The following is a 10,647-nucleotide window of genomic DNA, read 5'->3' as shown; positions in this document are numbered from 1 at the left end:
TGATCACCGATCAAGAATGTATATATATTTCGTATTTCTTGTTGCTACAAATCGAATGACTAAGTCAGTATACTTTCTCATCCTTCGATGGTGAGAAGTTATATAGAAATACAGAAATTATTTTTAATGCTTAAAGACGCACAAACATTTTCAACGCTATTTTAAATGATACATGTACATATGTATATATGTATATATATATATATACTTACCTAAATCGCTATTGGTAGCGCCTGCAACGCTGTTGATAGTGTTACTATTTTGAACCAAAGACGGCTGCTGGTTGTTATTGTTATTCGAATTAATGCTGTTCGCTGTTGTAACCACCGTTGTAAGTAAATAGTCCTTAGGTATAGTAAAAAAAAAAATAAATAATAAAAATAAATAAAATATAATTCACAATATCAACGTTATTGGGGAACCGGCAATGAAGAATAATTGCCTAAAAAATGTATTACTAAAAGAAAAAAAAAACCCAAAAATATATTTCGTTCTCGTTCCTCGATCGTATGAAAATGAACTAATGCGAGGTGAGAACATTTTTTTACCAGTATGCGTGAATATAATCAAAATAGAAACTAAAATGGCCCGAATGGCATAAACAACTAAGAGCAAAAGGTACAGAAAGAGAATGTTTTTAGATTTCAATATTATTAGAAATTCTCTTCTAGGCGTCCTCTCCTACATTGTCATTTTCGTATTTCGGCCGACATTTGTTTTGGATATGTTATTTTTGTGATTTTGCTCTTGACACTCGACCAGCGACAGGATATGTACAATTATTCCATAGCCATGTCTTTCTGTCTGACACGGTTCAAGTATTTGTCTAAAAGTGATCTAAAAATTTTCACTTACGAATTTTGGAAACCAACCAAATAGATTATCGTATTTTCTCACAAATATCAAACAGGATATAATATGCAAATGTTATTTTTAGTTTGTACAAACACTTGCCCAATGTACTGCGCAATTATGTCAAATTATTGCCGGAAATATATTGTATGATGCACGACCTATATGTAGAGTGAATTGCTCTGCACTCTTTGTCTTGCAATTAAATATCTTATCTCTTCTATTGATGCTACTGGCAGGTATCAATACATTCGGTCTAGACCGTCTATAACTTCCCTCGGCTTTTATTTGGAGATTATTTGAAAATTCTTTGTAAACAGATGATGGACATCTAGGTGGAAACATGTAACGTTACTGCAACTAACCATGTTCTCTTGAATTTTTTGTTAATTGTTGTTGATGTATCAGTGGGCTAATCAGGATCTTCTTTATAATATCGACTCGATGTTATTAATAAAATAAGCAAAAACAGTTACAGTTAAATACCTAACAGCATTTCGCGTAATACAATCCATGATAGCAAAAAGTTATTCATTGCTTCACGCATACTTTTCACGCGAACTCTTTTATTGGAAGATGCCTAAAACATGAGCAGACATGATCCAAATTTATTTTTCTTGGCAGAGATTTTTACTATTTTCCACAAGGTACCCAACATTACGCTATGAGGGCGTGCAAAGGGCTACTTTTAATGGGAACCATTATGCCGGGTGGGATGGTATAAAATCAGGTTACTCTTAACGACCGGTACATAAATACCATAAATTATGAATAAGTAGACATTTTCGCCATATGAACTCTGAAGTTTCGTAGAAGCGATTTTATGGGAGACAATTCAAAAATTTTCCTCTACTATTGAAATTTCTCGTATGTGAAAATACTAATATTCAGCGATTTGTTGCAAAATTTTGAATTTTGAAAAATTTCAAATTTTTTTCATATAACGAGTTTTTCAATCGATGAGGAATGGTATATAAAAAATGGTCCGATTCAATTCATTATGAATAGGATCTGCACATCTATGTGGGCAGACAAGTTTCATGAAACAATTCTTAACCGATCGATACAACAAAAGCTGGAACTAATTTAAATCTTTCTTAGTGTTGCATACATCCTATATCCAATATCACAGCTCTTGTCGCGCACAATTGGTTGATTGAAAGTGTTCTTTCAATATTCCACATTTAACATCTGGCCTGGTGTCCATAAATTAAATAAAATGCAATTTTTGCAATCGCGCAAGTTCTTACAACGATAGTAATGGTGCACCATTGATCACATATGTCGTGCGCATAGATCTACAAACGGCTTTACAATAGGTGAACTATTTCGTTTCTTAAGAGTGGGTTATAAAAATGTAATTATTCGTATATTCCGTACACATTAGATCAGATATGTTGAATTATCCCAAAGGAAAAGTGAAACACCCATTGAAAATCTCACAGAATATAGATATCCCGACTAAAGTGAATAGCGGAATCATGGCTACAAATTCATAATTCCTGCATGGAACAAACAAAAAGTAAACTTTCGCAAACGCCAAAATGTTGATGTTCACCTTGTTCACTTTGTTTTTGTAATGTAGGTCATGTTGTTTTCTTAATTTTAAACGCACCTGAGCAAAAGCGACATTTAGGGTAAAAATTTTTTGAAAGGACAAGATATGTGTGTGTATGTAGTGTGATCAAAATCGTCATAAGTAGGCAGATATACTGTCATTAGTTATTATTAATTTAGCCAGAGAATAAATTCTAAATATAAAGCCTTAAAGCACTAGCAGCATGTAAGGCTATCGGCTTTATTGAAAACTCTACAACACTTGAGATTTAAACCCACGACCATGGAAATTGCTAGTCGAGACTGTTGACTACTCGGCCAATCAGGCGGATAATGCAAAAGTAATTATTGAATTCTCTCAGGCAATATCGCAAAGGAGTTTTGTTCCACGGAAGCGTCCCAAACTCTGTTAAAAAAAACCCGTTAACTGTTTCCTTTCTACCATTACTCGAGTTGTGTTAAGAGTAAACAGAAAATTGCGACTGCTATTATATTAATCCTAATCGGATCACATTGAACCTTTGGAGCTCAATTGAACTTTCCGCTTAAGCTTTTTGATTTCAAAATATTTTTTTTTTGCTTAATAACTAAATCTAAATCTGTAACATCGTTTAGTGTTGATATTACGCAATCTTTGCACAATTCGTGCAAATTTCAAACGCAATTGTTAGCTACTTAGATGTATTCTTTTGACATTGGTCGTTTAGACTGCTGTAATGTTGTGTGAGATTGGAAAACAAATTGTTTATTACGAGTTGCGCGTTCCCTCTATAAAACGATTTGTTATCCCTGATATCGTTTACAAATACGTAAATGAAACTCAGGAAAATGACTCCGATAGATGGCTAAGATGTTTTAATGCGCACATTGTATAGCTTACGAGCTTACATTTTTACACTACGATTTGCTCATTCATTTAATTTGGAATAGAATAATTTAAACATCATGCTAAAACATTGTCAAAAATATTTGGATAATTTCATTACTTTTTTAATGTATTTAATGCATCATCTTCAATGAAACTTTTTTCTTTACACGAGAAAATTTCCATCTTTATACTTTTGTTGCAGTTTTTAATTTTGTTGTTTATACTCTTGTTGTCGTTTTCAACAGATCTTGTTCTCGTTTTTAGCATAGTTTTGTTGCGTACACTTCTGTTGCCGTTTTTAACAGATCTTGTAGTCGTTGCTAACATAGTTTTGTAGCGCATATTTTTGGTGCCATTTTTAACATAGTTTTCTTCTTGTCGATTTTACGTATTTTAACAGCTCTGTTTTACGCGTTAACATCGTCTTACCATGTTTTGAATGGTTCAAGATTGCATTTATTTTCTAAACATATTTTAGAATTTTGTAGGCTTCATACCTAAGCACGATAGCAAGCGTGTATAAAACGATCTTTTAAATGTTGCTTACTCGAATTCACTAAGCATTTAACATTAACTAAAATTCGAGTGCGCTACGAGAAGTAAACTATTACGGTTGACTTGCTTTAGCAAACAATGCATGTAATGCATATAATAAAGCATATAAAATGTAATAAATTGAATATAATCAATGATAAAATAATAATATTGAAAAAATCAGTTAATGTTAGCTAATTAGGTTAATGAGTTAGAATGATGCATTTATTTTCAGATAGTCGCTTACATTCAAATCCTTAAGGTCTCTTCTTATTGGTGCTACAACTTCGGTATTTTTATGTTGCTGTGGTTGTTGTTGATGTTGTTGTTGTTGGACTTGACGCGTTTTCTGCTGCTGCTGTTGTTGTATTGAAGCTACTATATTTAAAGGGCTACATCGATTTGCTACATTATTCACACCAATAGGTTGTAAAATAGTTTTTTGTTGTTGATGGGCGCTACCTTCCAAAGTTGTAGCATTCGGATTGGAATTAGGCTTATTTGATGATGAAACTTTAGGAACTGTGCCTGTAGATTTACGCAATGTCACTACTGAGGTTTGTATGCTGATAAACTTTTATTTGTGGAATTGGTTATACTACCTGTAGTTCCGTTGGAGTTGGAACTGCCGCAGCCGCTGGCCGCCGATTTATTATGTGCCACATAATTGTTATTGGGATTTCTAGCAGGAGCCATAATCGTTAACGAATGATAACCTTTGTACTGAACTTAAATGATCAATGAAAAAAAATTCCATCGATTTTTTACACCACATATGTGTAAAATTCGCACTCGGCCTCTTATGTTACTGTGTTTAGTTCTTTATATAAATTAAAATCCCTTCTTATGCAAAGTTTTTCCTTTTGCGATTCTAAAATTGAACAAAAGCGACTTTTTTCCTTTTTTTTGGAAATCTTTTCGGTTTTCCTTTTTGTGTAAAAACAATTATTCGGGGGAAAATTTTTTGCAAAGCAAAAACATATTCCGGTTATTGACAATGATACAAACTACGTTGCCAGATCAACTTATTTTAATGTGCAATCCACAATATTATACATTAATATTTATAAATAATTTTACGAAAACAACTGCACGAAATTAAAGCGAAAATTAAAGAAAACGAATGAAATTTAGAAATCAAAAAAACAAAAAAAAAAAAAAATATTATAAATAAAATTTGGATTATTAATACTAAGCAGGAAACGTTGAAAAATTATATTTATTTTTTTGATTGTTGCTTTTGACGTACAATATCTTCCTTTAAGGCTTTAATACGCTCTCTCTCTGCACGCAAGTTGTCCGCTTGCTCCTTTAAATCACCAGATAAATCCTGAAACATATCGACCATAGTATTTAATAGTTGACGTTTATCGTCGCTATCTTCATTTGATGTCTGATTGGTAGATGTCGAAATGCTCGAAGTTTTGGTCAAAAGACTATGCGATTTAGAACTTGTAGCGCACTCATAAGTACTAGTGATTTCACTTTTCTCACTTTCCTCACTGACGATTTCTTTATTAAGATTTGAAGCACTAGTTGTTTGTTGACTCAAATGTTTTTCGATCATTTCCGTAGTACTAACCAAATTTTGTACTTTTTTAAACTGAGCCTTAAGCAAAGCTATTTCATTTAATTTTTGACTTATATAGTCAGCTTCTGAAGCAGCTTTTTTATCCCCGTCTTCGGATTGCACGGATTCTTTCGATTTTTCTGCTATAGCTTCCTCCTTCGTTTCAATTGCCTCAGTGATCTTAGTTTGTATTTTTGAAGATGACGATTGGGTGCTACTTGATTGCAGTTCTGACGATTGTTGAAAGCGCATTTGTTGCAGTTCCCCAGCTCTTTCGCGTAATTGTTCCATGCTTTGCATTAATTGATTATGTTCAGCTTGCATTTCCAATAATGCGTGACTTGAAGCAATTAATCGCTGCTCCAATTGAGCATTCTCCGTGATCTCTTTAGGCTGATTAATTTCATTAACCATACTTTATCAAATCTGAAATAAAGTCATATTCACTGTATTTACGTTCACTACATTTTATTCACGCTTAACTCACTTGTTATTGCAATGAGGAACCTAGGCATACGTATAACATAATTTCTATTGTTGTTTAAGATATTTTCTTTTTAGAATTTCTAAAATTAGACTATTTTTATATAAGTTAGCTGGTTCTTTTCGTTTAAATATAGTAAGCGATTTTTATGTTGAAACTTACACAATAAGCTTCTAATGTTTTTCCTTAGTAATTTTTAGGGTCTGTTTCTCGTTCAATTTTTCTTTAGGATCTTGCTCTCATCTTGTCTATCTGCAGTTTGGGAAAATGAAAATGAAAATTTCAATGAAAATATGAAAAACAGTTCCACAAGGAAAGAGAAAATTGGAAAAATAGCGTAACGCAATATATAAAAGAGAATATCTGTGTAAGAAGCAAAGAGTATATCTATATATATATATATATATATATATATAAGGTTCGGATCGAATTTTTGACTGTCCCCAACTAAGTTGTGTTGAAACAGGAGAAATGTTAGCTGAACATATAAATAAAACGAACATACGCTGAGTGATTGTATTATTACGCTATCATGTAGGGAGCATATAGAGATGAAATTTGATTTTCCAATGTACTCAACATGTGTGCACGTATATTAATTTGGACACAAACCAAGTAGCAGTGAAATTAGAATTTGCCAGAGATCCGTTGAAATTCTGAAACAAGTGGACATGAATTACTTAATACAAAGGACGGTTAAACAATTTGAAAGACTTTAAAACAAAAAGAGAAGAACAAAAGAAGGCAAATAAATGCCATAATTGATATGCGAAAATACACGGCACATACATGTCGACTTATACCAATCATCGAAGGATGAGGGGTATATTCAGAAAGCTTAAAAGGTATATATATTATTGATCAGTGTCAAATTCCGAATCGATTGAAGTATGTGCCCTTGCCCGCTGTCCGCTTGTCCGTCTGTCCGTCCTTGCAATGTCTTTTGCAAACATACTCTTGGCCGTAAACATGAGACTACCGACTTCATATTCGGCGAAAACATTGGTAGTTCTTCTTGTACGCAAGATTGCTATTGAAACTAGGCCAAATCGGTCGGAGGACACGCATACAGTACTATGCAAAGTGAGAACGCCGCTGGGCTTCGAAAGGAATAATAAATTGGTTTTTTGATTATTATTCATAAACTATAGCTGATAAATGTAGAAAAATTAGAACGTATAATCTATGGGCCATCCTGTACGATTTGTATAAAAAAGGGAAAAAATGGACAATGGACGCAATGTTATAGCGGATAAAATTTTCATTTTTTTTAATACCTTCATAACGAGCAGAAGTAAGTTTCAAAAACCCCATAAAGCATACAAATTCTTGGTTAGTTTCAAATTCTAGATGCACCTAAGCATGTTTCTCTGTTCGTCGGCCTATCTGCCCGTCTAACCGTCTGCCCATATGTGTAGTGTCTGCGATAAACATTCTCCCGTTCGCAAATATGAAGATATCGAGCAGCGACCACATACACTATCGACTCCATTTTAGAAAAGTAAATCAGATATTGAGTCTTGTAGTTCTACTAAAGTAGTATATTAAATTGATATTGCGTTCTGATTTTGGGAAGTCCACAGTATCAGTTGATCGGCTTATCGACGTATGACATATCCCAAGTTAAATTTTTTTTATAAACACAAATGGAAGAATCAAGCGGTTGAGTATCTCGTCTCTTGTATAGAAATGCGAAGCAAAGTCACAAAAACATGTACGTGATGGATTTCTGGTCCTTTTTGAAGTCAGTCTTACAGTATTGAGAGACTTTCAGAATTTCTGAATTAAGCTCCAAGCCGAGAGACATTGTCGTCATCGAGTGCGGCGAGTTGTTAACTGGGGAGAGAGAGGAACCAGCCGTCTGGTCAGGGTGGGGCATTTCAAGGTGTACGCTTACGCTGCAATCGCATTCAACACGCCCAACCATTACCTTGCTTGCCGTCAATCCCGGTTTTCTCACCACTCGCGCACATTTATCGATTTTAGGTCGCTATCTTCTCTCATCTTTTCATCGCCCGTGCGGATGATCTGAAACTGTTTTTTGTCCAATGTTTACTTTAGCGGTGATGTCATACGGTGAAATGTGTCGATTTTGCCCAAATTTTTTGAAAAATTCCATCGACTTTATAAACAATTGGTCCACCACACAGCGACCCCTTTTTAACATTGAAATTTTCAGAATAGAAATTATTTGCCAGGTGCCGACATTTCACACCACGAATTTTTTTACGAAAGTGCGAAACTTTACCGCCTTGATTGAGACGATATTGTAGAATGAACGAATATCGTGAAAATTTTCGTTCCTTTAACGAATATCATAACTTCTTTTTGTGCCACCTTTCAAACGTCATTGTATGACATGATAGTGCGACGAACTTACACGAATCAATTCATTTAATTGGGAACAGTGATATGAAATTTTTTCACCATCAGTGTCATGCTTCTATGCGGAAACTGGTGACATTTTAAAATTGTGAGCTTTCTCTGTGACTATTAGCGAACTCGACTTACTCGAGTCCAACTACGTATTTCCACACTTTACAACCTTTGTGATACAAGGTGCGAAAGTACACAGCACCCAGAAGGACTTGAGATAGAGTCACTTTTTATTATGCCGATCGATTTAAAATCACTTTCTGTTTCCAAGCTCGTTTATCGGTTTATTCGTCTTATATTCTTCTATTCAATTCTGTACGTTGCAATTTTTGAGAGACAACGGCGAGCGCTAGCGATTTGCGTCGAACCCCACTCTTTCCCCGACCTCTTCGTATGTAATGCTTTATTTTGAAATATTCTTATATCAATAATTGTATTAAGCGAAGTGGTGTGCCGTCCTTAATGGTGGGTCGCGGTCCTGTCTAGGGTTTTACTTGTGTGTTTAAAGATGTAAGAATATAACGATATTTATTAGGTTGATAAGTAAGGGTGTGAAAGGGTGTGAAAGGGTGAAGCGAGTACAACAGTATGGAATATTCTAGTTTTTGATGTTGAGAGATCGGCATCTTTGGTAATTCGTTAATAGAGGGGAAAGGGATTAATCCTAATTGAGAAATTGAGCGATAACTAGAATGAGTTATGTGACAAGCTTTGTCCATTTTGGCAACTCAATGGATGGAAGGGGTGCTCAAGATGCCTTGACACTTGACACACATAATCGAGAAATAAGTCCGCGAAACTTGTCGGAAGACATCGTTCGTGGAGAAGACACAAATTTAGTATCAAAGTAAGCTACGCATATATTAGTTTTTAATATTTTCATTTTAATAGACGGCCCGACAAAGAACAACGAAAATGAGGCTAAGAGAATTATAATTCGCGCGCTAACTCATTATATATACCATAGAGTTTATGCGCTCTCTCATTCGCAATTGTAAAGGGAATGAAAAGAACACATAAACATACACATAAACATATATATATATATATATATATTTAATCAATGTAAAAAATGATAAACAATTTTGTAAATTTTTCCTTCTATTTTAAGGGCCCTCTAAATAACGTCCGTAAAAAAAGCTTTAAAAAGTTTTAACGCACATATCTCATGGAAAAGAAAGAGATGAAAGTTTTGAAAACCTGCGCTTGCGTTTCATCCAAGTATTATATTTATGTAGTTATTTTTTTTATTCGCTCGTAATTACTTACTCTTGCTGCGTTCGTTTTTATTAAGAAGGAGATGATTATTCCGATTGCTCCGATTGCCTTCTCCTGTTAGAAATACTGAACACATAACATATATCAAAACAAAGTGTTTGAAAGTTTTTGAAGAACTGCAAGCTATAAAAACGAGTTTTAGTGTTTTGTCAACCATCCCAGTGCATGTGTATATATGTGCGTGTTCTCAAAACCAAACATGTGATATAAATCTTGCCATGAAAAGTAGAAATATTTTTTTCAAATACAAGTGAATAGTATATTGAAAAAAAGAAAAATAAACACAATTTGAAGTAAGATTAAGAGAAAAGAAAAGTGAAAGTAATTATTGTAATTATATTATAATACGAAAGGAATCAAATGCGAAATGATTCATAAAGAAAAGTAGAAAAATTTAAATAAATTTAAATATGTGAGACACACATACCAGCAAAGGCAATGTCCAAGAAAATTTATCAAGGACTTTTATGCTCCTATTGTTCGGGAGGCTTGTTTGCATTCCTAAAATCATTGCATGCAACAATATGTGCAATGGGAAAGTAAGATCAGCATTAAAATGAACTAAAATTATGGAATTCAAGAAAAAAGATATATAAATAATATATATATAAATATATATATATATATATATATATATACCTATATATATATACATATTTATATATATATTTTATAAAATTCGAAACAGAAATTCGTTAAGGTAATTTGTGATAATTAACTTATTTGTAATATTTTAAGATTTTCGAAATTTGCGAATTGAAATCAAAATACAATTCAAGATGTGCTTTGTGGAAAGAATTTCTTAAACTTTTGCAAATGCACGCACGAGTTGCGAAAAGCATATCCTTGCATCAAACAGTGTCAGTTAAGTACACTGCAATGATACATATACATATGCAGACAAAGTTCCCCCACCCCCCGCCCCTCTTTCTTCTCTTCACCCACACACAAACACACACACAAACACACACACACACACAAGTGTATATATATATAAGTATATCCATGCATTTATATAGATAAGTACATATATGCATATATATACATATATACATATATATATATATATATATATATATCATATATATATATATCATATATATATATATCATATATATATATATATAT

At 33.4% G+C, this 10,647-nt stretch overlaps 3 protein-coding genes across 10 annotated transcripts in view; 1 reads left to right on the top strand and 2 right to left on the bottom strand.

Moving 5' to 3' along the window:
* LOC119645013 (putative uncharacterized protein DDB_G0271606) overlaps positions 1 to 4,704 on the bottom strand; it is a 15,219-nt gene extending 10,515 nt beyond the window's left edge. For 5 of the 7 annotated variants that reach the window (XM_038044774.1, XM_038044778.1, XM_038044776.1 and 2 more), the window contains exons 1-3: positions 4,414 to 4,704; positions 4,059 to 4,363; positions 213 to 345 (exon numbers count right to left, since the gene is read on the bottom strand). In XM_038044774.1, coding sequence (XP_037900702.1) covers positions 213 to 345; positions 4,059 to 4,363; positions 4,414 to 4,507 — 532 coding nt within the window. In that variant the 5' untranslated portion in view covers positions 4,508 to 4,704. Of the gene's footprint in view, positions 1 to 212; positions 346 to 458; positions 542 to 4,058; positions 4,364 to 4,413 lie in introns of those variants that run through there. The other 2 variants (XM_038044775.1, XM_038044780.1) reach the window with 2 other exon arrangements.
* A 119-nt stretch (positions 4,705 to 4,823) lies between these two features.
* LOC119645016 (probable GPI-anchored adhesin-like protein PGA55) lies at positions 4,824 to 6,162 on the bottom strand. Its single transcript, XM_038044783.1, has 3 exons — positions 6,028 to 6,162; positions 5,869 to 5,958; positions 4,824 to 5,807 (listed from the first exon to the last, which is right to left on the bottom strand). Exon 3 carries the CDS (start codon positions 5,793 to 5,795, stop codon positions 5,031 to 5,033), a length of 765 nt encoding a protein of 254 aa, XP_037900711.1. The 5' UTR covers positions 5,796 to 5,807; positions 5,869 to 5,958; positions 6,028 to 6,162; the 3' UTR covers positions 4,824 to 5,030.
* Positions 6,163 to 9,548: 3,386 nt separating this feature from the next.
* LOC119645014 (bromodomain and WD repeat-containing DDB_G0285837) overlaps positions 9,549 to 10,647 on the top strand; it is a 6,764-nt gene continuing 5,665 nt past the window's right edge. Inside the window, exon 1 of one of the 2 annotated variants that reach the window (XM_038044782.1) lies at positions 9,549 to 9,812. The gene's annotated coding sequence lies outside the window, so the exon portion shown is untranslated. Of the gene's footprint in view, positions 9,813 to 10,173; positions 10,220 to 10,647 lie in introns of those variants that run through there. The other variant, XM_038044781.1, reaches the window with a different exon arrangement.

Source organism: Glossina fuscipes, unplaced genomic scaffold (assembly GCF_014805625.2).
Source record: "Glossina fuscipes isolate IAEA_lab_2018 unplaced genomic scaffold, Yale_Gfus_2 1, whole genome shotgun sequence".
NCBI lineage: Eukaryota > Metazoa > Arthropoda > Insecta > Diptera > Glossinidae > Glossina > Glossina fuscipes.
The sequence above is the reverse complement of the archived record's forward strand: the minus strand, read 5'-3'. Positions and strand labels throughout refer to the sequence as shown.